General features: G+C 41.7%; 1 protein-coding gene and 1 long non-coding RNA gene across 4 annotated transcripts in view; one reads left to right on the forward strand and one right to left on the reverse strand.

The window, feature by feature from the left end:
- SLC35F1 (solute carrier family 35 member F1) overlaps positions 1 to 27,221 on the forward strand; it is a 642,523-nt gene that overhangs the window by 284,687 nt on the left and 330,615 nt on the right. The window contains exon 2 of the mRNA XM_077292852.1: positions 18,995 to 19,170. Within this exon, the coding sequence (XP_077148967.1) occupies positions 18,995 to 19,170 (176 nt within the window). The remainder of the gene's footprint in view (positions 1 to 18,994; positions 19,171 to 27,221) is intronic.
- Positions 1 to 27,221, reverse strand: part of LOC143809867 (uncharacterized) — an 88,908-nt gene that overhangs the window by 19,967 nt on the left and 41,720 nt on the right. The gene's annotated exons all lie outside the window — the stretch shown is intronic.

Here is a 27,221-nt window from a genome sequence, read left to right on the forward strand (position 1 = left end):
TCTGTGCTATATATAGTTCTCTGTGGGCTGTGCTCTGTGCTGTATACTGCTGTGGGCTGTATATAGTTCTCTGTGGGCTGTGCTCTGTGCTGTATACTGCTGTGGGCTGTATATTGTTCTCTGTGGGCTGTGCTCTGTGCTGTATACTGCTGTGGGCTGTATATAGTTCTCTGTGGGCTGTGCTCTGTGCTGTATACTACTGTGGGCTGTATATAGTTCTCTGTGGGCTGTGCTCTGTGCTGTATACTGCTGTGGGCTGTATATAGTTCTCTGTGGGCTGTGCTCTGTGCTGTATACTACTGTGGGCTGTATATAGTTCTCTGTGGGCTGTGCTCTGTGCTGTATACTACTGTGGGCTGTATATAGTTCTCTGTGGGCTGTGCTCTGTGCTGTATACTGCTGTGGGCTGTATATAGCTCTCTGTGGGCTGTGCTCTGTGCTGTATACTACTGTGTGCTCTGTGCTATATATAGTTCTCTGTGGGCTGTGCTCTGTGCTGTATACTGCTGTGGGCTGTATATAGTTCTCTGTGGGCTGTGCTCTGTGCTGTATACTGCTGTGGGCTGTATATAGTTCTCTGTGGGCTGTGCTCTGTGCTGTATACTACTGTGGGCTGTATATAGCTCTCTGTGGGCTGTGCTCTGTGCTGTATACTACTGTGGGCTGTATATAGTTCTCTGTGGGCTGTGCTCTGTGCTGTATACTGCTGTGGGCTGTATATAGCTCTCTGTGGGCTGTGCTCTGTGCTGTATACTACTGTGTGCTCTGTGCTATATATAGTTCTCTGTGAGCTGTGCTCTGTGCTGTATACTGCTGTGGGCTGTATATAGTTCTCTGTGGGCTGTGCTCTGTGCTGTATACTGCTGTGGGCTGTATATAGCTCTCTGTGGGCTGTGCTCTGTGCTGTATACTACTGTGTGCTCTGTGCTATATATAGTTCTCTGTGGGCTGTGCTCTGTGCTGTATACTGCTGTGGGCTGTATATAGTTCTCTGTGGGCTGTGCTCTGTGCTGTTATACTGCTGTGGGCTGTATATAGTTCTCTGTGGGCTGTGCTCTGTGCTGTATACTACTGTGGGCTGTATATAGCTCTCTGTGGGCTGTGCTCTGTGCTGTATACTACTGTGGGCTGTATATAGTTATCTGTGGGCTGTGCTCTGTGCTGTATGCTACTGTGGGCTGTATATAGTTCTCTGTGGGCTGTGCTCTGTGCTGTATATAGTTCTCTGTGGGCTGTGCTCTGTGCTGTATACTACTGTGGGCTGTATGTAGCTCTCTGTGGCTGTGCTCTGTGCTGTATACTACTGTGGGCTGTATATAGTTCTCTGTGGGCTGTGCTCTGTGCTGTATACTGCTGTGGGCTGTATATAGTTCTCTGTGGGCTGTGCTCTGTGCTGTATACTGCTGTGGGCTGTATATAGTTCTCTGTGGGCTGTGCTCTGTGCTGTATACTACTGTGGGCTGTATATAGTTCTCTGTGGGCTGTGCTCTGTGCTGTATATAGTTCTCTGTGGGCTGTGCTCTGCTGTATACTACTGTGGGCTGTATATAGTTCTCTGTGGGCTGTGCTCTGTGCTGTATACTACTGTGTGCTGTATATAGTTCTCTGTGGGCTGTGCTGTATATAGTACTCTGTGGGCTGTGCTGTATATAGTACTCTGTGGGCTGTGCTGTATATAGTACTCTGTGGGCTGTGCTGTATATAGTACTCTGTGGGCTGTGCTGTATATAGTACTCTGTGGACTGTGCTGTGTATAGTACTCTGTGGGCTGTGCTGTATATAGTACTCTGTGGGCTGTGCTGTATATAGTACTCTGTGGGCTGTGCTGTATATAGTACTCTCTGGGCTGTGCTGTATATAGTACTCTCTGGGCTGTGCTGTATATAGTACTCTCTGGGCTGTGCTTTATATAGTACTCTGGGCTGTGCTGTATATAGTACTCTGGGCTGTGCTTTATATAGTTCTCTGTGGGCTGTGCTGTATATAGTTCTCTGTGGGCTGTGCTGTATATAGTTCTCTGTGGGCTGTACTGTATATATTACTTTGTGGGCTGTGCTGTATATATTACTTTGTGGGCTGTGCTGTATATATTACTCTGTGGGCTGTGCTGTATACTACTGTGTGGACTGTGCTGTATACTTCTACGTGGGCTGTGCTGTATACTACTGTGTGGTATGTGCTGTATACTACTGTGTGGTCTGTGCTGAATACTGCTGTGTGGGCTGTGTTATCTACTACGCGAGCTGTGCTATAGTATGCAGGCTGTGCTGTATACTATGCGGTTTGTGCTATATAATATGCGGGCTTTGCTATATACTATGGGGAGTATATTATATTCTATGGGGGAGGCCATGTTATGTACTATGTGGCTGTGTTATATACTATTGTGGGGGTATATTATATTCTATGGGGGAGGCTGCGTTATATACTATGGGGGGCTGCATTATATTCTATGGGGGGCTACATTATATATTATGGGGAGGTGGGCTGTATTATATTCTATGGGGGTTACATACTCTGGGGTGGCTGCATTATACTCTGTGGGGTGGCTGCATTATACTCTGGGGTGGCTGCATTATACTCTGGGGTGGCTGCATTATACTCTGGGGTGGCTGCATTATACTATATGTGGGCTGCATTATACTGTATCGAGGACTATGGGGAATACGTTATACTATATGAAGAACTATGGGGTGCATTATACTATGGGAAGTGAATTGTACTACATGGATGACTGTGGCGGTGCATTATACTATATGGAGCACTATGAGGATTGTATTATGCTATATGGAGGACTATGAGGATTGTATTATGCTATATGGAGGACTATGAGGAGTGTATTATACTATGTGGAGGACTGAGCAGTGTATTTTAATATATGGAGGACTATAGGGAGTGTATTATACTATATGGAGGACTATGGAGCACATTATAATATATGGAGGACTATGGGGTGTATTTTACTAAACAAGTAAAATGCTGCATATTCGGATTGTTTTTGCTGGAACAAAAAGCCTTGTTGTCAGCAGCACATTGCCAGTGTAAACTGTAGATGTGCTGCTGAAAACATGATACTGTATGGTGATCTATTAGTGATCGTTCTGTCTCATCATTATTCCTCAGCTGGTGGAAAGAGGCCGGGAAACAAGCGTTGAACAACTTCAGTATTGTCGATCAAACTCGTTTAGCGGCCTGAACTCTGCGCACGTAAATACAACAGAAAGGCTTCTGTGTGATGTGCAATATGTTAGCATTTGGGGACCCATTTTAAACTTTGCCTAGGGCCCCACTTTGCCTAAAACCGGCCCTGCCTACAAGTGTACAAAGATATTATACAGTCACCATGTGACAAGTGGGCCTGTGTAACTTCAAATGCCAGGGCTGAATTTTAGTCCCAGTCCGGCCCTGAGAGGCGGGGTACACTGTCAAAGGCCTGGGCCAATTTCATGACACCCTCCCTTTGCCAGGAAGGAACAGTTTTTAAAGAAAAAGTTTTTAAAGACGGTCAAGCAATGCCTGGCTAATAAAACCAGAGTGCTTCCAAATTCTTCTGAAGGTGGGACCTAACATCTAACAAACAAGTATGACATATCATGTGGTTATGGTTGTGAGTGCAATATTAAAAATAATATTAATTACTATAATATATGAAAATATCCCTAAAAATAACCTAAATATGAAGACATCAATTCTTAAATGCATTTTTAGCAATTTAAATGTTCATTGATCTAGAATATAGGGTGAACTGGATTTGAAAATGAGGATCTAGACAGAAACAAATCAAAGACGTTCACAACTAGGTAGCATTCTTTATCAATTACAGTGATACAAAAGAACCAGTATTCTAACACCATAATCTTCATCAAAGTCTTTGCTGTTACTAATTTCAAAACAACATCTCACTACAAACAAGCATTTCAAGTGCTGCAGACACTCATAGATAAATAGGACTTGGATCCTCTTAATTCCTATGTTGGTAATGTGAACAGTTATAGATGCTGTGGTTATTTATCAAGCTCTCGCTGGTGAGTAAGGAAAAGTTGAGGAAAATTTCTAAACAGAACAAGTATAGTTTAAATGGGTTTAGTATGTCGGCGCCAATTATATTCAAGTTACGTTTTCAGTTTTTTTTTATACATTTACTCAAAATTTCTGGGTTTTAGATTTGATCCCTGGACAATCATTTTAATTAATGTCACTGCACATGTCTAAGGCTAGAGTCACACAACTGTGTATTCTATCATCCAAGAGAATTAGGTCAATCAGGCAAATCACCCTCTGGTCAAACTCTGAACATAGTTTAACCCCTTTCCGACATCCCTCCCTTTGATGTGGGCTTCGGCGGTGAGCCCACATCTTTCCGGGGACATGTCAACTGTTTTGAACAGCTGACATGTGCCGCAATAGCCACGGGTCGAATCGCGATCCACCTGCCGCTATTAACCAGTTAAATGCCGCTGTCAAACTCTGACAGCGGCATTTAAAAGACGCCGGAAATATGCACACCGGTGAGCCCCGTCACGTGATCGCAGGTCACTGGTGTGTTGGCATGACAACCTTAGGTCTCCTGGAGACATCTATGGTTGTCAGTGCTGGCTTGCTGTGAGCGCCACCCAGTGGTCAGCGCTCATAGTAAGTGAGTAAATCTGCTATATAGGGCGATCTGATCATCGCCTCTATGTAACAAAGCCGATTGGGTTGTGGCAGCTTCTAGTCTCCCATGGAGACTATTAAAGCATGCCAAAAGTAAAAAAAGGTTTTTTAAACTATAAAAAAATAAAAAATATATAAAAGTTCAAATCACCCCCTTTTAGACCCATTCAAAATAAAACAATAAAAATAAAATCAAACATACACATATTTGGTATCGCCGTGTTCAGAATCGCCCGATCTATCAATAAAAAAGGATTAACCTGATTGCCAAACGGAGTAGCGAGAAAAAAAGTCAAAACGACAAAATTACGTTTTTTTGTCGCCGTGACATTGCATTGAAATGCAATAACAGGTGATCAAAAGATCATCTCTACACCAAAATGGTATAATTAAAAATGTCAGCTCGGCATGCAAAAAATAAGCCCTCGCCAACCCGAGATCACGAAAAATGGAGACGCTACAGGTGTTAGAAAATGGCATAATTATTTTTTTTAACAAAGTTTGGAATTTTTTTTTCACCACTTAGATAAAAAAAGAAACTAGAAATGTTTGGTGTCTATGAACTTGTAATGACCTGGAGAACCATAATAGTAGGTCAGTTTTAGCATTTAGTGAACCTAGTAAAAAACCCAAACCAAAAACAAGTGTGGGATTGGACTTTTTTTTGCAATTTCACCGCACTTGGAATTTTTTTCCCATTTTCTAGTACACGACATGGTAAAACCAATGGTGTCGTCCAAAAGTACAACTCGTCCTGACCTTCATCGCACACTCACTGTGTGCCAGGCAGTGGGCTGTGTTATATACTATGCGACTGTTCTATATACTACGTGGCTGTGCTATATACTACGTGGCTGTGCTATATACTACGTGGCGGTGCTATATACTATGTGGCTGTGCTATATACTATGTGGCTGTGCTATATACTACGTAGCTGTGCTATATACTACGTGGGCTGTGTTAAATGCTCTGTGGCTATGCTATATACTACGTGGCTGTGCTATATACTACGTGGGCTGTGTTATATGCTACATGGACTGTGTTATATACTACGTGGCTGTGTTATATACTACGTGGTTATGCTATATACTATGGAGTCTGTTTGGTGACCGTGCAGCATAATATCTCTACATAGTATCATCTCACAATATGACATTCAATTTTAAGGGATAATTTCACAAAAACTGACTAATTCCTCCACATTTGGTGTCATAAACCACTAAATAATATTCTACATATTAATTATTAATGAACCCATTTAACTATTCAACACATTCCTTCCAATTTTTTTTATTTCAGATGTGATCATGAAATGAGAATTACATTATATGGAACACTGCCAGGTTATTTTTCAAAGGTTAATTCCTTTTTTTTCTTTCCAGTATGCCATAGATACACAAGGATATGATTCCTAACATAATTGTACATTTTGACTTCACCTTCATTTATTCTGTAGTCCTGATAATATTTGCCAAGAAGCCTTTAGTTAGCCTCACACTGCCTGCCAGCAATAACTAAGTGACTACGGCTTGACTGTTTGAGCAGTCAAATGTCATGTGTACGTCCAATGAATTCCACATAGACCACTTTATAGGAGCCGGGCGGCAATGTGCCTTCATAATAACACTACTGTTCGTTACTGCGAAGTTATCAAATGTCCAATTAGTTTCCTAAAAGTATATTAACAGGACTCTATTACAAAAGGTGGGATATGCTTCAAGGCATTTTTCTAGTAGATTCCACTGAGAGTTATTTCTCACCATTTGCCTATTTTTTTGCATGTCTGATCCTCTGCACTATCAATCTTCAATGTCAGCTAAACGTAATAGTGCAACAATTCCTTTTCACTGGTTTAAAGCAAAAGCGCCAAATATATTGGGACCCTATCCTCAGCCTACATACTAGAGCAGCGGTCCTCCATCTGTGTGGGCCGTATGCCACTTTTTAATATGACAAATGGCACTGAGACACAAGGAATAATAAATGTGAAAAATCCTATTAAAATATATTGTTAACTGCCCGTGACACCGTTTTCAGCAGATGTTGAAATGGAGCACTACGGCACTCGTAATGTGTGAGATAGGTGCTCAAGTAGGGTATCCTGGTTTTGGACCGTTTTCAGCAGAGATGAGCAAATCGACTTCATTACGAACTTCCTTAAAAATTTAGATTCTCAAAAATGTTAATATTTTGTATTTTATTTCATGTGAATTCTAGCAAAATTGTGGCCTAGCGTTAATTTTTGGGATTCTGAGGGCTTGGAAATGGTTAAAAAAGGTTATACTCACCTCTCTTCTTCCCTCCCCATACCTCTCCTGCTGCTGATGGCCCTTTGATCAGCTCTTACATTTTCTATCTTCTTCTTTGCACTCCTCTGGTACCACTAGTCTATACTCATTCCTATGCCGTTACATGGGGCACGATGCACATCATTGACATCGTCCATCGCGCCCTATAAGAATGGCATTGCCAGATGCCTGAAAGGAAGGAGATGGAAGATAATAGACAGAAATGAGAAGAGGCAATCAGAAGAGGCGTGATTTTTTTTTAACCACTCCAAGGCGGACGTGATAAATACCAAATTTATTCCATATGAATCAAATTTCCTGGATGTTTTTGACCAATTCTGCTGAAGATAAATTTTGGCAGTTTGACTCATCTCTAGTTTTGACCCTATCACCAACTTCTTGCAATGTCAGCACATCTCTGGTGCTACTTATAGTTTATAGATCTGTCAACAGCAGGGATGCCATAGAGAAAGCCCAAAAACCACAGATTGGGGAACATTGTATTAAGAGTTTTTACCAAATAGTGGCTTTTACATCGGGAAAATAATTTACCAATCAGGAAGAAGGAAAGATGGAAATTTCTGCTCACGTCTGAATCCACGGATAAATTAAGGCTCTGGCAATCGTTCTTGATAGCGGACAGAAATAAGAAGTGAAGAGAGCAATTTTTCTCTTTCTGGACATGTGGCAATAAATTCAACCTTCACTGGCACAGCACTGTCCACACAGCTCTCTCATTGTGTCCTCCGTGAAATACACAGGGGCTGGCAGGAAAAATATTAAAATATTAATTTAAATACAAATTTCCAGGATTGTTTGAAGCCGCAGTAGTACTGTCACAATTTGACAGATATTTACTGCAAAAGCGCTCCCTCCTCACTATGCTAAAAGTATGTGTTCCTAGGAACCTCTCATTTATAATTTATTGTAATGCTAACTTCACTGCTTTGTGTCCCCCGTGAATATCTATGTATAGATGTGACCTGATGTACTGTTCTTTGTAGTTGTTGTTCATTTCTTTTCTGCTTACTCTATAGCCTAGCGCAGCAGACTTTCTGCAGTTTCTCCATACTTGCATTATGCAAACCACATACTGTGAATAGCTGCCACATATCTCAAAACAATGCAAATTATCCCTGCGTGCTTGAAAATGTTTTCTCACGCAAATAAATCTTGTCCATTTTATAATGAAGGTTCTTCCATTTTCAAATATACTTTGTCTACTGTATGAACAGATCTCTGATTGTTGTCAGTGAATGGGAAACTTGATTGGTCTTGGTGATGTGATGATTATTGCGTTCTAAAAACTATATCATGTTAGACTTTGTAAACATGACCATTTACATTTTTTTTGTGATTTTGATTTTTTAAAACTTTTTTTGAATTATACACTCATGCACATGTTTGTAGCTCACCTATCATTCACCCATAAATTATGTGTTAGGGTGGAGAGGATGACATTGCACTCCTCTGGATAGCCGTTATTTTAAATGTATGAAAATGTATTGAATTATATGTATTATCCTCCTTGAGGCTGCAGTTCCTGCTAGTCAGTCGTGACAAGGTTAACTGTAGGGCCGGCCCATATCTAGGGAGAAGTAATGGGGACCTGTGAGTTAGGGTACCGTCACACCGTGCAATTACGATCGCTACGACGGCACGATCCGTGACGTCGCAGCATCGTATGACTATCGCTCCAGCGTCGTAGACTGCGGTCACACTTTGCAATCACGGCGCTGGAGCGATGCCGAGGTTCGCTGGTAACCAGGGTAAACATCGGGTTACTAAGCGCAGGGCCGCGCTTAGTAACCCGATGTTTACCGTGGTTACAGCGTAAAAGTAAAAAAAAACAAACCGTACATACTCACCATCTGATGTCCCTCAGGTCCCTTGCAGTCTGCTTCCTGCTCTGACAGTGCCGGCCGTACACTGAGAGCAGAGCGCAGCGGTGACGTCACCGCTGTGATCTGCTCTCACTTTCCGGCCGGCGCTCACAGTCAGAGCGGGAAGCAGACTGCAAGGGACCTGACGGACATCAGATGGTGAGCATGTACGGTTTGTTTTTTTTAACTTTTACGCTGGTAACCACGGTAAACATCGGGTTACTAAGCGCGGCCCTGCGCTTAGTTACCCGATGTTTACCCTGGTTACAAGCGAACACATCGCTGGATCGCTGTCACACACAACGATCCAGCGATGACAGCGGGAGATCCAGCGACGAAAGAAAGTTTCAAACGATCTGCTACGACGTACGATTCTCAGCAGGGTCCCTGATCGCTGCTGCGTGTCAGACACTGCGATATCGTAACGATATCGCTAGAACGTCACGGATCGTACCGTTGTAGCGTTCAAAATTGCACTGTGTGACAGTACCCTTAGTTCCTGTTTTTGTAGTTAGTAGTGAGTAACAGAAAGTTAAGAAAAGACACCCTGAGAGAAAGGTGATCATCACCGGGGTGTGTGTTTGTGAAGAGATCAGGAACAGAGAGCCAGAGCAAGAGAATTCCAGTGGCGGCGGCAGTGTTCTGCTTTAAGCTGGTAAGTTGGGGATCTACAGCAAGATCCTCCTGGGAATGTCTAACTATTGTCAGACCTTGGAAACTGTGGTCAAAGAGACAGGGTCAGCAAGGCAGGGCACGTTAGTAAGGTGACAGCCGGAGGCGCATCCTTATGTGATTCAAAAAAGGTGTAGCTGAAGTATAGTGATCACTGCTAAAAAAACGGCATTAAGTGTTGCACATTGGTGAAGGATTGAGACCCTCGACTCAACCTGCAATTCTACCATAAACTGTATTTCACCAACTGTGATGCTGTCTATAACCATCGGGATTGTGTCTCTGTATTGTATTGAAGAACACGGAAAGCTCATTTCTTCTTATGTATATAAGTTTTAAACCTAAAAATAAGTCCATATGGCCAGGTGGGAATACCGCTGGGCCTAGACAAGAAAAACCAAAAAGAAAAACCAAGGATCTTCTGATGTAAAATGGCCAATTCTACAGATCATACTGAAGACATTGGTAATAGCCCAAAATCCAAGGAAAAGAAATAAGAGGATTTTTATATTAATCAGTATCAATTTTATTAATTATAAATATATAAGACAAGCGGTAAACAGGACATAGGTGACAGCTAAAAGAGCTGATCATAACACAATAACATAGATGGAACAAAAATATAATAATGATGCACCAGCAAAAGAAACACTTGTCTCACTGTGGATACCCACACCTGACCATGATACAAAAAAAATAATAACTATGCATGTAATGCAGTGCCCCAGAGTCCTGGTCGTTGCAGTAATGTCGCTCTTCCACCAGGGGGAGTGATGTTACGTCTGATGGTACTAAAGGAGTTCACCTTGCCAGGTACCACAGTCACACACTACACTTTACACTCCAGTCCACCAGGGGGAGCAAAGCTTCTATCGACTAGGGCACTCCTCACACACGGGTAAAACTGGTGGGTTGGATAGGAAGTTAGAGAGAGAGAAGCAGACTGGGCTTCGACCAGATAACATCGAGGGAGAAGCAGCCTGGGTTTGACCCAGAGAGGTCCTGTCAGGGGTGGGATCCTGACAGAGGCCTAGCAAGAGATAGAACGTAACGGAGCTGCGCTTGCACAACATTGCGGCAGCATCCTAAGAAAGGACACGAAGTGAAGTATATTGTGGAGAGTGAGAACCGAAGTCATAGCACAAGGAGATTATACCGGGAGGAGTCCTGCCCCGAGATCGGCAGCCTCCTTCCGAGGCGCATAGCCGGTGGCCGGAACACCGAGGGAGTACTGACTCTACGCATTACTCTAGACAATGGCAGGACAGTCAATTCCAAGTTGGCTGCCCAACCTAAATAAATCAACTAAAGTCCTGAAAAATTAAAGGGGGCACTTCAAATAACTATACAACCAAATCCCATCCAGTTCATTACAGGGACAAAGAAGAGATCCCACAAAAAATATAAAATCAATATTTTTTATTTAGTCACATGTGACAATATAAAAACCACAATAAAAAGCAAAATACCGTCTAGAGGACGCCAGGTATACATAAAGAAAAATTTCCCACACAAAGTAATCACATATAAAGAAAGTCCCAAACAATAGTAAGTCCCAGAGAACATGCCCTATCAGTAGCCTAAAGAGCCTGTGTTATAATTAACATACAGACCAATATCTGCAGACGCTACCTCTCTATATTAAAGAGTACTATAAGGCCTGGAACATGTTGGACTACAACATGGTAAATTCTAGATTTTTTAGATTTTTAGTATTTACCTATAGCGTGGATGGTCCTGGCGTCCCCTCACCCCGACGCGCGTTTCGCCGCCAGCTTCTTCCGGCGTCCGGCCCCCGGAAGAAGCTGGCGGCGAAACGCGCGTCGGGGTGAGGGGACGCCAGGACCATCCACGCTATAGGTAAATACTAAAAATCTAAAAAATCTAGAATTTACCATGTTATAGTCCAACATGTTCCAGGCCTTATAGTACTCTTTAATATAAAGAGGTAGCGTCTGCAGATATTGGTCTGTATGTTAATTATAACACAGGCTCTTTAGGCTACTGATAGGGCATGTTCTCTGGGACTTACTATTGTTTGGGACTTTCTTTATATGTGATTACTTTGTGTGGGGAATTTTTCTTTATGTATACCTGGCGTCCTCTAGACGGTATTTTGCTTTTTATTGTGGTTTTTATATTGTCACATGTGACTAAATAAAAAATATTGATTTTATATTTTTTGTGGGATCTCTTCTTTGTCCCTGTAATGAACTGGATGGGATTTGGTTGTATATGCCCAACCTAAATGCCTAAGGAGACACGGAGGCAATTGTGGTAGAGGGGCGTCTCTAGGGTCCCTATAAATTAACTCCAGGCCTACCCCGTCATACGGGTTGTCCTATCCATATCATCTGGGGGGCAGAGAGAGAGAGAACATCAGAAACATCTACAAAGGTTGTGAGGAATTTCCCGTGGTGCTCAGCAGGGAGGTACTACAACACACAGGCGCTAGTAGGAAGGCTACTGATTTCCTCCTGGCTAAGGGGACTCTGGATGTGCCTTCGGACCAGCCGGACTCAGCCAGCCCTGTGAGCGGTACTCTGGACTGCGGACGCTGAAGTTTTCAGTAAAAGGTAAAGAGACTGCAACCTTTGTGTCCTCGTTATTCATCGCGCCTTACAACGACCACTATCATCATCCACCCACTTTGGGAAGCCCTGGGAACAAACTTCACCTGTGGGAAGGTATACCATCTGGCTGCCATTCCATCACCCCAGCGGACCCCCAGCAGCGTCGGTCACCCTGACCGAATACCACAGGTGGCGTCACGAACACCGTACAAACTTACACCTTTAATTGGGCGCCCTCAGAAGGGCCACGGACCGGGTCGGGCCACCGTGACATCCCCAGAACCGAGACCGAGGGACCCGTGCCGAGTACCCCATTGCCCTGCGCCTGGGGGCGATCCATAATATCTGCCAGACCTGTGTGCTCTTAGGACTGCTGTGAAATTAGCAATACCTGCAGATGAGCAGGACAAAACCATACAGATCACGGTGTCTCTGGGTCCTAACAATTTGAGCTATATTAGCTACAATAGAGCATAGCCAGATGCCAATATAACTAGACTAAGCCTGTTAGAAGACATAAAGATTACATAAGGCTATTACCTTGAGACATGGTGTGAGTCGTATATAGAGGTGCAGGGGTGCACGAGACACAAGGGAGCCTCTGTCCTGTTTACCGCTTGTCTTATATATTTATAATTAATAAAATTATAAATGTCCACAGCACAGGCAAATATGTTGGACACAGCTGCAAAGAGTATTGAAAGGTATTGAGTGCTACACATGCACTGAACATACTGGTGCATATTAAAGAAATAGACAATACACAAAAATATGCACACCAGTAAAGCAGAATATTAAGCCAATATACCAATTCATTGGATACATATTGATACACCAATTATAAAAATACAAAAAGGCAAAAACATACCCCAACAGATAGCTAAAGGGTTATTCTCATCCTCATTAATGGGTATTGTCTGATAGTGCTAGTAAATACAAGCAATTTTTCAATTTATTTTATATTAAAGGGAACCTTTCATGTGAAAAAATGTTATTAACCTGTAGATATGGGGTTAATCTGCAGGTTAATAATGTTCTGAAGCTGCCTGGCATCTGCACTGAAAACCCGGCTACTGGGAGAAAATTAACTTTATTCCTCCCAGCAACTTTGGGCTGATTTATCAGAGACATGGCCGGCGCGGCTTCAGTCACTGCTCAGTATACAGTAAGCTGTAACCGTGTGTGACTGACAACTGACTCAGCACTAATGCACTGTAGAGCTGGCTGTCAGTCAGTGCTGGGGCATGGTTACAGCCCCTGCTGTCTATGACCTGAGTAGTGACTGAAGCCGTGCCAGCTGTGCCTTTATGACTAAAAGCCTGAGGCTTCCAGGAATAATAAAATATTTATTTTTTTTATAGCTCATTGCAATTGTATGTGGACATGTAGCTTTTTCAAAGACAAGTTCATCAATAACTTTACATGGTTAGTCCATTCCTCCATTATTGAAAAAACAGTGTTTTAATTGTTATGCAAATGAGGCTGAAGGTCTGAAGTCTTTATTCTCCACCTAGCACCGCTTCATCCTGCTTGACTGACAGTCAGCTGTCAAACTGGAAGAGACAGAGCTGTGGGAATAGAGCTGGAGTAACAGAGCCATCAGATCTACAGCCTCATTTGTATATCAATAAATATAAATATATATATATAGTAAATATACATACATATACATATATATATATATACATACATAAGTAGTTTGGGTTGTGAAATCCTGCTGACAGATTCCCTTCAACCAACCATAAAGAGTTTGAAAAAATGTCACCAGGTGATTAAAGTGCATAGCTCTGCAATACAGAAAAGGTACATAAGACCGGTAATAAATATTGTGATATCTAGTGTTGAAGTCACCTAGAGCTGGTACGTATAAGCGTCCTAGTTTAGTGGAGTCTGTAAGACCCATGAGGAGAACCCCATGCATATCACTGCTGAACTGCAGCGTCATGAATTGTAGTAATTTTATTTTGATATATTTCTAATTTGATAATCGATAAATCATATATTAACTCTATGTTCTCTTTTTTGGTATACACACATTTTAGCATATTGTCTTTTGATTAAATAAAACAATCACTGTTTGTCAGTGAGAGAACTGTTAGGAATTACATCTCTTTAATATGTAGCTGCCTCTTTTTAACCCCTTAGTGACGGAGCCAATTTGCTACCCCCAGTAGCCGAGACCCCAGAGAAATTCTGACTTTGAGGGCGCTATATACTTATTTCTCAGCACCGTTAAAAAGCATCGCTGAGGCAAAAGTACCCTGAACTTTCACCGTTAAAAGGCGTATCGGCGGTCATTAAGGGGTTAAAGGGACAAAGGTAATTGGACAATTATCTCAAAAGCTCTTCAATGGGCTGAATTGGCTATTTCTCTTAAATTAAGTTTGTTAAAGGTCTGGAGCTGATTCCAGGTGTTGCATTTGCATTTGGAAGCTGTTGCTGTGAACCCACCTCATGCAGTCAAAGGAACTCTCAATGAAAGAAAAACAGGATACCATTAGGCTAAAAAAAGAAGAAATCCAGCAGAGAAATAGCAGAAATGTTAGTAGTAGCAAAATCAACAATTTTGTACATTCAGCAACAAATTAGCACACTGGTGAGCTTGGGAACTCCCTGGATGTCCACAGAAGACAACAGTGGTGGATGATACCAGAATCTTTTCGATGGTGAAGAAAAGCCCCTTCACAACATATACCCAAGTGAAGAACACTCTCCAGGAAGTAGGTGTTTATGACTCTAAGTTTACCATAAAGAGAAGACTTCATGAGAGTACATACAGGACATACAGCAAGTTCACCATAAGGTGCAAACCATTATTAGCCTTAAAAATAGAAAGGCCAGATTAGACTTTGCCAAAAAAAATCCCAGTTCTGGAAAAGTATTCATTGGACAGAATAAAACTTAGATCAACCTGTAGCAGAATGATGGGAAAAAGAAAGTATGCAGAAGGTTTGAAATGGCTCATGAGCCAAAGCACACTACATCACCTGTAAAATGTGGTGGAAGCACTGTCATGGCATGGGCATGTATTGCTTCCAATGGCACTGGGTCACTAGTGTTTATGGATCATGTGACTGAACACAGAAGCAGCTGGATGAATTCTGAAGTGTACAGAGCTATACTTTGTGCTCAGATTCAACCAAATGTAGGATGGAGCTTCACAGGACAGATGGACAATTGCCCAAAACATATTGCAAAAGCAATCCAGGAGTCTTTGAAAGCAAAGAAATTGAATATTGAACTAGTCAATCACCAGATCTCAAGCCCATCGAACTTGCATTTCATATGCTCAAGACAAAACTTAAGGCAGAAATACCCACAAACAAGCAACAACTGAAGTCAGTGGTAGTAAATGCCTGCCATGGCATCTCAAAGGAGAAACCCTAGCGTTATGGCTTCCAGACTTCAGGCAGTCATTGCCTGCAAAGAATTGTCTACAAAGTATTAAAAATGAAGATTTTATTTATGGTAAATTAAGTCTTACAATTAGTTTTGAGCCCCTGAAATGATCAGGCTTTGTAGAAAAATGGTTGGCAATTCCTAAACATTTCACAGGATATTTTTTCTCAAACCTTTTAATTAATCTGAAAGTCTATGTGTCTACACTTCAATCTTATCTCAGTTGTTTCATTTTAAATAACAAATAGTGGTATGCAGAGTCCAGATCATGAAGGTTTGGTCACTGTCCAAATATTTCTGGACCTAACTGCATATATGGCTTAGACGTCACGCCATAGTTAATGTGCTTAGTGGTGTATGGAGTAATAAAGAATATACACCAAAATACATAAATATATACACCAAAATATATAATGGTATTAAAGACTTCAATATTTTTGTGTAACACCAATTTAGCAAATTCATATTGACAATGTGAAGCGTTTAGGCACAATTCAGATATACTTTTTATTCATGGTTCATCCACTGAAAAGCGTCTTACCGGACCTTTGCATGACGGAGAGGGGCACTCAGTACTTGATTGAGGTTGCTAATGTAGATATTGTTCCATTTTTGTTTCTCTAATGTTAGAAAAGTTTTAATTGTTCTAAAATGTGTTTATTTCAATGACAGAAAATTGCAGTCTCACAAAGAATACAAAACACTAATGAGAAAATTACAGACTGCGAATAGAGCTTAACATATCATTTGTATTCATCTGCTAGTGAAACGTTGCCAACGTTGTTATTCCATATATCACTGTGGGTACATTGGGAATGTGAGTTATAACAGGTTTGTTACTGTAATTATTAGTAATAACATCAGGTATAGTAAAGTCAGTAAATTGGAAATTGTAAGCTCATTCCAAAATACAGGTTTTGTTAAATGTCTTTATTTTCTGGACTTTTAATCCCATCGAGCCTCAGGATGGAAAACAGATTTCTAATTCTTTTATCATAAAAAGCTTTATCTCTGTGGTCATTGCCGCCAGCTTCATAGTAATACCCTTGAAGTTGAGGCATAAAAGACAATTAAAGCAATTGTCGGGAGATTTGTGTTGCCCGAATCACACCGAACAAATATTAGGGAGAAGGGATCTTATTGCCATTTTTAATATGTTTCACTCTGAAATGCGGCAAAGGACCGGGAATCGTGAGACTGAGAAGTCCAGTCATTGGGGCAGGTCCATGCTGGCTTCGCCAGGGTCTGTGGGTACTTGGGGAGAGACCATTCAGTGAAGCAAAAAGGGTCAGGGAAAATCCGGTCAAGATCTTCTTGGAGATTCGTTTTCTAGTCATGTTGTTCGTGGCCTCCTTCACACGTCCATATAAAATAGGTACCGGGAAAAAACAGTACCTTTATCATCAGTGTCTTGGATCAGTAAGTCATCAGTGTGCCATCTGTGTTTTTCCAATATGGATAAAGAATGAAATGACAAAGCTCCTCCGGTACTTTGCAATGTTAAGCTTAAACAGCACATGAACAGCACACAGACTGTACTTTTGCCGTCCATGTGCTGTTTTTTTCATGGACCAATAGACTTGTATTGGTCCTTGTCATCCATGCTGTCGTAAAAAAATGGACGTTTCCATGTGGTTCACACGGTCTGTGTGAAAACATGGACCTTTGAAGACAACAATAGGTCATAATGGGTATTAGTGGTATCGGTGAGAAAAAACAGGCCACACATACCGGAAACACTTCCATGTGAAGGGGGCCTTAGGTGTCTTTTTTATGAAACCAAGCAATGATTCAGGAGATCAAACTATGTTCGATTTTTTTTGTGCTTTTGAAGGTTTTCAAGTGATTTTCTACACTTTTTTTTCCTGGAGGGTATTTTGCAGACTTTTCCATTGAAAGAAGTGGCACCCACTTTTATTTCTCCAACAAAGCCTGAACTTATGAACAGAATTGCAATGTGCACATAGCCTTTAAGAGTTTGTTAAGCGTTTTCAAATTGACAGTGCTTAGTTTGGAAGAAGTGACATGAACTTTTTTTTCCCATCTGGCATTTTACAAAGCCTGAATGAAAATAAAAACATTTGAGTGACTTTTTAGCTACATTTATTTTTTATTTTTGAGAAAAAGATTCCTAAAAAAAAGACGTTTGCACATACTTTAAAGTCATGTTCATACGTAACGGTGGGGGTTGCATTTTTGTTTTGCATTTTACGCACTGTATTTGGTGTGTAAACTTTGCAGTGTTTAAGGCTATGTGCCCACATTGCAGAAATCCTGCGGAAAATTTTGCAGCATTTCTGCAACTCTCTGCCGCCGGTAAAATGCATGCGGAATTTGCATGCATTTTCCCGCAAAACAAGCGTTTGGAAGCATTTTTGAGCTTGCAGAATGATTGTGCTTTACAAGCTATTTGAAGCATCGCTTGGAAAAGTGAATGACAGCATAGCGCTTGACAAGTGTGACCAACTTTTTACTATTGGTGCTGCCTATGCAGCATCAATAGTAAAAAGATGTGTTAAAAATAATAATAAAAAAAAATGATTATTCTCACCTTCCGACGGCCCCCGATCTCCTCAGTGGCGCTCCTGGTATTTTCTGTTCCCAGGGATGCTTTGCGCGAAGGACCTTTGTGACGTCATGGTTGCGTCATCTCAGGTGAGTCGTGCGATGCATCCCTGGGAACGGAACTGCTGAGAGGCGGGAGGATTCCGGGGGCCATCAGAAGGTAAGTATATCCCTATTTTTTATTTTTATTCTTTATTTTTTACAGGAATATGTATCCCAGGGCCTGAAGAAGAGTCTCCTCTCCTCCAGACCCGAGTACAATCCGCATATGAAGCCACATGCGTAAAGTGAGCGTTTCAATGCAATCCTATGGCGGCGGAATAGCCGCGATTCCGCAGAAATAATGAACATGCTGCGGATTTTACCACTATGCGATTCTGCTGCGGGAAAATCCACAGCATGGGCACAGCAACTGCGGAATCCTATAGGATTGCATGGGAATGCGTTTTTAAGTGTTTTTTAAGCGTTTCCGCTGAGGCAAAAACGCGGCGGAAACGCATAAAAACGCAACATGGGCACACAGGCTTACAGTAGCATAACCAATGAGATTCCTGAAATTTCATGCACAAGCTGCTTCTTTTTCCATGTATTTCGAGCTCTGCGGCACTTTGGCAAGAAGGGCATGTCAATTCTTTTAGCGTTTTTGCAACACTTTTCACCACGTAAAAAAGCAATAAAAATGCGTATATCATACATAGCGCTTTTCCTACCAACACTGCAAAAAAAAAGCTTCAATTATGCAATGTGTGAACATACCCCTCTGCTCCTCCAAGGTAAAACACATGAAACAAGTAATTCACAGCTTGGATCTTTACACTGATAATGACACCCGGTTGAATATTGTTGTTACAGAAATTCACATTTTACAATGTTATGTACTGTTATTGTGCTGAGCTCTGTCAGTATTGATAAGCATTGATGGTAATCATTTTACAATGATTTCTTATGCTTTTTTTCACAGGGAAATGCTGTTGTCCATAGCCCTGGGCCAGGTGTTATCTCTGCTTCTGTGTGGCATCAGACTCACGAGTAAATACCTATCGGAGGATTTTCACGCCAACACTCCTCTCTTTCAGAGTTTTCTGAACTACATCCTTCTATTCTTGGTCTATACGACCACTCTGGCTGTAAGACAAGGTCAGTGCTGAATATACATGCTCAAATGCCAAGATGCTGTGCTATTCTCACAATATTACAACCACAAAGTGATGCTTTCATCAGAGCTGAAAATATCACCTAAAACATTGCAGGACAAATTATAGGGCCATATCCAAAATGAGGTATCAGTATCTAAATGTAGGGATTAGTTTTACAGAATTTTTGAAAATAATAAAATAATAATAATAATAATAATAATCTTTATTTATATAGCGCCAACATATTCCGCAGCGCTTTACAGTTTAACAGTTTCAAACACAACAGTCATAGGTAACAATGTTAACAATACAGCAATAAAGCAAAATAAGACGACCCTGCTCGTGAGAGCTTACAATCTACAATAAAATACGCATTATTCAACAGGTCATGTTTTAAGGAGTGGTATTCTTATCTATTTAGTGTGCAAGAAACTGCAATACAGCTACATTCTGAGGATTGGTAGTGCTCTGGGTTTCCAACTGCTACTGATCAGGCGATTATGGCATATCCTAGCTCCGTCACTTCTAATTAGAGAAGAACTCCATAAAGGAAAAACATGATTTCTTATCAGTACTTAAATAAAGGGAATCTGTCACCAGGTTTTTGCTACCCCATTTGAGAAAAGCATAACTTAAATACAGAAACCCAGATTCCAGCGATGTGTCACTTACTGGGCTGCATGCTTTCATTTTGATATAATCTCTGTTTTCTCTGCGGCAGATCTACCAGTTCTCTGAATGCTGAGCTCTGTATAACCCCACCCACATTACTGATTGGATATCTGCCTATACAAAGTGTACACAGAAAGCTGCCAATCAGTGGTGTGGGCAGGGTTATACGGAGCTCATTAATATGGAGGACTACATTGCAACAGGTTGACTAGTTTTCTAGTGATAATCTCCTGCTGATAAAACTGTGATTTTATCAAAACTACAGGATCACTGACTTGAGCACAATATGTCACAAATAACAAGGTTAAAACATCACTTTTAATGAAAATAACTAAAAAATTGGAATATATCAGTAATAAAAACAATTATACCAGGCTAAAAGTATTGCTTCTCAGGAAGTGAGAGAGGGAGTATAGGATTACCCTATTAAGATGATAGTCTCTCCCTACATTGCCACGGAGGTTGGCACCCCATACCTGCACAGATGGCACCCCTGGGAAATACGTAGAGAAATACATGCTTGGATGGTAATAGGCCATTAGATGTCTGAATGCATACCAAGGGTGTTTTTAGGGGGGTGTCTGGACTGCTTGCAATTAAGCACATTAATGTGTCGGGAATAGGCGCAACTGTGTTTAATCATTTATGTAGAAGGGTATTGACCTCCGCAATTGCACACTAGTATACTTATTTGGTGCTTGCTATTTTTCAAAGCTACAATTTTATACATATGTATAGGGGTTGCTTGGCCCTGTTGACTACATAGTAATCCCTACATTACCTAACATTGTATACGCACCCTATTGTGGTTTGATAGTATGATGGCATAGCATGAATGCAGTATATTACGTAAAAGATCAGTTTTTCAACTTGAGTATTGAGGAGCTTCATATCTTCAATACTAACTGCCCAAATATACTACAAACCTTATCATTGTGCTTAATTTTTGCTGTCTATCTACACTGACACTTTCTCTCCCTTTCCTATTATGCCTGATAGGGCTAGATAAGGTAACCGAAGGCAAGTAGGGACCCCATCTGCACAGGAATAGGGTGCCAACCTCTGCGGCAAAGTAGGGAGACACTAGCATCTTAACAGGGCAATCCTATACTCCTTCTGTCACTTCCAGAAAAGCAATTCTGTTGGCCGGGTATATCTGTTTTTATTACTTATATACAGTTGTGCTCAAAAGTTTACATACCCCGGCAGAATTTTTGCTTACTTGGCCTTTTTTCAGAGCATATGAATGATAACATCAAAACTTTTTCTCCACTCATGGTTAGTAGTATGACAATAAATGGCTTCACCCAAACACTATATTTTCCCTTTTTAAATCCTAATGACAACCCAAAACATCCAAATGACCCTGATCAAAAATTCACATACCTCATTTCTTAAAACCGTGTATTGCCCTCCCAACATCAATGACAGCTTGACGTCTTTTGTGGTAGTTGTGGATGAGGTTCTTTATTTTCTCAGATGGTGAAGCTGCACAATCTTCTTGACAAAAAGCCTCCAGTTCCTGTAAATTCCTGGGCTGTCTAGCATGAACTGCGTGTTTGAGATCTCCCCAGAGTGGCTCAATGATATTGAAGTCAGGAGAATGAGATGGCCACTCCAGAACCTTCACTTTGTTCTGCTGTAGCCAATGACAGGTTGACTTGGCCTTGTGTTTTGGATCATTGTCATGTTGGAACGTCCAAATACATCCCATGTGCAGCTTCTGGGCTGATGAGTCCAAATTTGCCTCCAGTATTTGCTGATAACTTGCTGCATTCATCTTTCTTTCAACTTTGACCAAGTTTCCTGTGCCTTTGTAGCTCACACATCTGCAAAACATCAGCAATCCACCTCCATGCTTTACAGTAGGAATGGTGATCCTTTCATCATAGACCTTGTTGACCTGTTACGGCTAGCGGAACGCACCAAATGAATATAGAGACTTTATTATAATATATGCGTTTGCAGCCCGGGGTCCACCGTGCAGGAGAACCTGCTGCTAGCAAATGGCGGAACTAGATAGCGGTATGAGCTACCTCTGTTACTTCACAGAGTAGCCATGAACTCAAAGCACTGCGCCCTGTTAACCTTCACAGTGGCACAGGCTAACTACCCAAACGAGAGCAGTTAGTGGTCATGCATGCACACAAAACTCCTCGCCGGAGGTGCCAGCATTCTAGGGGCTTATTTCAGCCAGGTCCCTGAATACTCAAACACACAAACTCCTCGCCGGAGGTGCCAGCATTCTAGTGGCTTATTTCAGCCGGGTCCCTGAACACTATCATACGTGACCACACTGGCGCAAAGTACAACATAGAACAATACTAGCGCATGGCCGTGTGGCCATGCGAGCCTTAAATAGTTGCAGCACGTACAGGACCTTCCTAGAAGGACCAATGAGAGGCTGCCACAGAGCGTGAGCACCTACAGGACCTTCCTGAAGGACCAATGGCCTTAGCTGCAGTGTCTGATCATGTGACCCCCGATCTCCACTGAGAGATCTTACTCTGGGCATGCTCAGAACGAGAAAAGCAGGACTTAGTCCCAGAAGCGTCTGCTCGCCGCTGCCCAGCACTGACTCCAATGGCAGAAGCAGGAAAAGCAGCAGTAACTCTCTGTACAGAGTCAGACTGAGCGAGACGCTGGGACCGACGTCTCCGCTGAGCAGGCTCAACTACGGCAGGAGAAGAATGGGAGACCGCAGCGGAGATGGCCCGAGATTCCCCCTGTGCAGAGGTGGGAAGTCGACCCCTAACATGACCTCTCTCCAAATGTAACGTTTATGGTTGTGGCCAAAAAAGTTCAACTTTGGTCTCAGCTCTCCAAATTACCTTGTTCCAGAAGTTTTGAGGCTTGTCTCTGTGCTGTTTTGCGTACTGTAATCAAGATACTTTGTGGCATTTGTGCAGTAATGGCTTTCTTCTGGTGACTCGACCATGCAGCCCATTTTTCTTCAAGTGCCTCTTTATTGTGTATCTTGAAACAGCCACATAGCTAGTTTTCAGAGAGTCCTGTATTTCAGCTCATGCTATTTGTGGGTTTTTCTTTGCAACCTGAACAATTTTCCTGGCAGTTGTGGATGACATTTTTGTTGGTCTACCTGACCGTGGTTTTGTTTTTACAGAGCCCCTGATTTTCCATTTGCTTATCACAGTTTGAACGCTGCTGACTGGCACTATCAATTCCTTGGATATCTTTTAGTATCCCTTTCCTGTTTTATGCAGTTCAACTACCTTTTCCCATAAATCCATTAACAATTCTTTTGCTTTCCCCATGATTCACAATCCAGAAATGTCAGTGGCTGGATGAAAGATCCAAGAGTCTGTCTGGATCCCAAAAACACAGATTTTATTCACACACACTGATTACAAGCAAACAAGTCACAGGTGAGGATGTTACCTTTAGTAGCCATTCAAACCAATTTGTGTCAACTTCTGTGCATGTTATCAGGCCAAAATCACCAGGGTATGTGAACTTTTGATCAGGGTCATTTGAATGTTTTGGGTTGTCATTATGATTTAAAAAGAGAAAACACAGTAGTTTGACAATAAAAGCTAACCATGAGTGGAGAAAAAGTTTTGATGTTATCATTCATATTCTCAGAAAAAAGACCAAAAAGCAAAAATTCTGCTGGGGTATGTAAACTTTTGAGCACAACTGTATTTATCATTTTTTTTGTTATTTTCACTAAAAGTGATGTTTTAACCTTGTAATTTGAAATATATAGTGCTCAAATCAGTGGTCTTGTGTAAGGTAAATGCCATTGTACTGTTGTCTATTGGAAAAAAAAAGTGTCAGTTTCATTTTGATACATCCGTATTTAGAAGTATTTGTCTTCCCTATCTGAAAAACTCTACATGGGTCGGATCATTGCCTGACCATGAGATATTGGCCAGCAATCTGGGAGACAACCAGATTGCATATGGGCAGCTTTTAGTTCCATTCAAAGGTATAAAAAGATAAAACCGCTCTATCATCATACTATGTTGCCCTGCGGCATCTTATAGTGACAGGTGCACTCTATTATTAAACCAAATGGCACCAAGAATACAGCAGAATCATAGTCATCTGCCTATACAATCAGCAGTTGTCTATCATTGGTGCTGTGAACTACCTTGAATGGTAGCCATAACGGTTGTTAAATTTTAATTAGCCTTTAGTATCTGACACAAGCTGAAATTTCATCAAGCGATAGAACCAAATTGTCTTGTTGCTATAAATTAAGACAGATTGTCAAATAGATAAAGGCTTTTCCATATACAGTGTCATGTAAAATTTTGGACACCCTTGGTCAAAATTACAATTATTATGAACAGTTAAGCAAGTTGAAGATGAAATGATCTCTAACAGGGCTAAAGTTAAAGATGACTAATTTCCTTTTGTATTTCAGGCGAAAAAATATATATATTTTTTTCATATTTTATATTTTAAAAATTACAAAAAGGAAAATGGGTTGATGCTAAGGTTTGGGCACCCTTGAGGATTTGTGTGCTCCGATAACTTTGACAAAGGTTTCAGACCTTAAAGGGAACCTGTCACCACGTTTTTGGAAGATGGGATAAAAATAGCGTTAAATAGGGGCAGAGGTGGGCGTTACATTAGTGTGTTTGTTATGCGTTTATTACCCACCTAAGTTGCCGAAATACCTTTGCAAAGTCTCCGTTTTCGCCTGTCAATCAGGCTGGTCTGGTCAAAAGGGCGTTGTCTTCCCCCAGATTTTGCGTAGTTTTCCGTTGGTGGCGTAGTGGTGTGCGCATGCCCAAAGTCCTGAATCCTCTGCCAGGGGATTTAAAAGAGCGCGCTGTTCGTTTTCATTGGTGATCGGTGGGCGCGGCCATCTTCCTTTGGCCGCGCGTGCGCAGAAGCGGCGCTCTGCTGGCCGCGGCTTCAGGAAAATGGCCGCGGGATGCCGCGCGTGCGCAGATGGAAGATGGCCGCGCCCACCGATCACCAATGAAAACGAACAGCGCGCTCTTTTAAATCCCCTGGCAGAGGATTCGGGACCTTGGGCATGCGCACACCACTACGCCACCAACGGAAAACTACGCAAAATCTGGGGGAAGACAACGCCCTTTTGACCAGACCAGCCTGATTGACAGGCGAAAACGGAGACTTTGCAAAGGTATTTCGGCAACTTAGGTGGGTAATAAACGCATAACAAACACACTAATGTAATGCCCACCTCTGCCCCTATTTAACGCTATTTTTATCCCATCTTCCAAAAACGTGGTGACAGGTTCCCTTTAATTATACTTTTAGGGTTATGGCTTGTTCACTATCATTGTTAGGAAAGGCCAGGTGATGCAAATTTCCCAGCTTTATAAAAAAAAACAGCCTCCCATAATCTTGTGCCAAAAAACAACAGCCATGGGTTCTTCTAAGCAGCTTCCTAGCACTCTCAAACTGAAAATGGTGGAGGCCCACAAAGCAGGAGAAGACTATAAGAAGATAGCAAAGTGTTTTCAAGTTGCCCTTTCCTTAAGGTACCTTCACACGAAACGACTTTGTAACGATATCGCTAGCGATCCGTGACGTTGCAGCGTCCTCGCTAGCGATATCGTTTAGTTTGACACGCAGCAGCGATCAGGATCCTGCTGTGATGTCGCTGGTCGCTGAATAAAGTCCAGAACTTTATTTGGTCGTCCGATCGCCGTGTATCATTATGTTTGAAAGCAAAAGCAACGATACCAGCGATATGCAGGGCCGCGCTTAGTAACCCGATGTTTACCCTGGTTACCAGCGTAAAAGTAAAAAAAACAAACAGTACATACTCACCTGCGCGTCCCCCAGCGTCTGCTTCCTGCGCTGACTGAGATCCGGCCCTAAAGTGAAAGTGAAAGCACAGCGGTGACGTCACCGCTGTGCTGTTAGGGCCGGAGCTCAGTCAGTTTCAGGAAGCAGACGCTGGGGGACGCGCAGGTGAGCATGTACTGTTTGTTTTTTTTACTTTTACGCTGGTAACCAGGGTAAACATCGGGTTACTAAGCGCGGCCCTGCGCTTAGCAACCCGATGTTTACCCTGGTTACCCGGGGACCTCGGCATCGTTGGTCGCTGGAGAGCGGTCTGTGTGACAGCTCCCCAGCGATCAAACAGCGACGCTGCAGCGATCGGCATCGCTTCGTGTGAAGGTACCTTTAGTTTGAAATGTTATTAAGGAACAGTGAAGATCAAGATAAGGTCTGGAAGACCAAGCAAAATTTCAGTGAGCGCTGCTTGGAGGATTGTTAAAGAGGCAAATCAGAACCCCTGCATGACTGCAAAAGACCTTCTGATAGGGGATAGAGATTATGAGCTATAATGAGGACAGTGGGATAATGTCTATAAAGCACAGGGGAATTAATATATAAGCAAGCAAATTAAATAAAATAAGCCTACATGAAAGATGTCTGGCATCAGCTCTCTCATAGAGATCACAAGAGTGCTCAGCAGAGCAAGTGCTCCTGTGTATGGAGGAGTCAGCGCAGATGTATAGATCGCTATATGCCTGGAATTACTATGTGTAGGCTGCTGCCAGTGGAATTTTACTGTGAAGTTGATTTATAATATCAAAATAAAACTAAGCAGGCGACCAGAGCACAGAATTTCAGATTTATTGTCCTCTGACTATAAAACACTTGGGTGTTTCTATGGCTTTATGGTGCTTTATCCTCACAGTGGGAAAACGTATAAGACTCCTTCACTATTTGTTCTTCTGAGCAATTTCATTAGTAAATAATGCAGTGCTATATTCGTGATCACACACATCTTCCCGGTGTACAATTAACTCAGCGTGAGCTTTTCATAGTCAGGAAATGTCCCCCGGTCTGATGCAGATCGGCTTCACTTCCACTCCAGAACACAGAGGCAAATGAATTGTGTCATGATATGCTTAAAGTTCTCTGCTGACACTGAGTTAAAGCAAAATGTCTTTCTTAGGCTTAGGATTTTATAGGCCATAATTTTTCTACAAAATATTACAATTATTCTTAACCCCTTCATGATTGGGCAGCTTCTCTTTTTTGCACTTATATTTTCTTTAAGTGTCATAGCTGTTTTATTTTTTCGAACAGTACAACCATTCAATGGTTTGTTTCTTGCGAAGGGGTTGTATTTTGAATGCCACCATTTTACCATATACTATTCTGAAAAATTTTTTACAAAATCCAAATGGTGAAAAAAAAAACACATTTTCATTATAGGGTGTGTATTGTTCAATAAGATTGATTTGGGAACATGATTCTTCATTTCAGTATGATTGTGGAAATGTAGGGATGTGGACTGTCTTGCCCTATTCCTGCCCTTGAAGACAAGAGACGCATTATGTGAATACCTTCGCACGGTTTTATATGTGAAAGTAACATATGTCTAATGTAATGTGATATAATGTGTTATGCTGATAT

The sequence above is a fragment of the Ranitomeya variabilis genome, chromosome 2, assembly GCF_051348905.1.
Source record: "Ranitomeya variabilis isolate aRanVar5 chromosome 2, aRanVar5.hap1, whole genome shotgun sequence".
NCBI lineage: Eukaryota > Metazoa > Chordata > Amphibia > Anura > Dendrobatidae > Ranitomeya > Ranitomeya variabilis.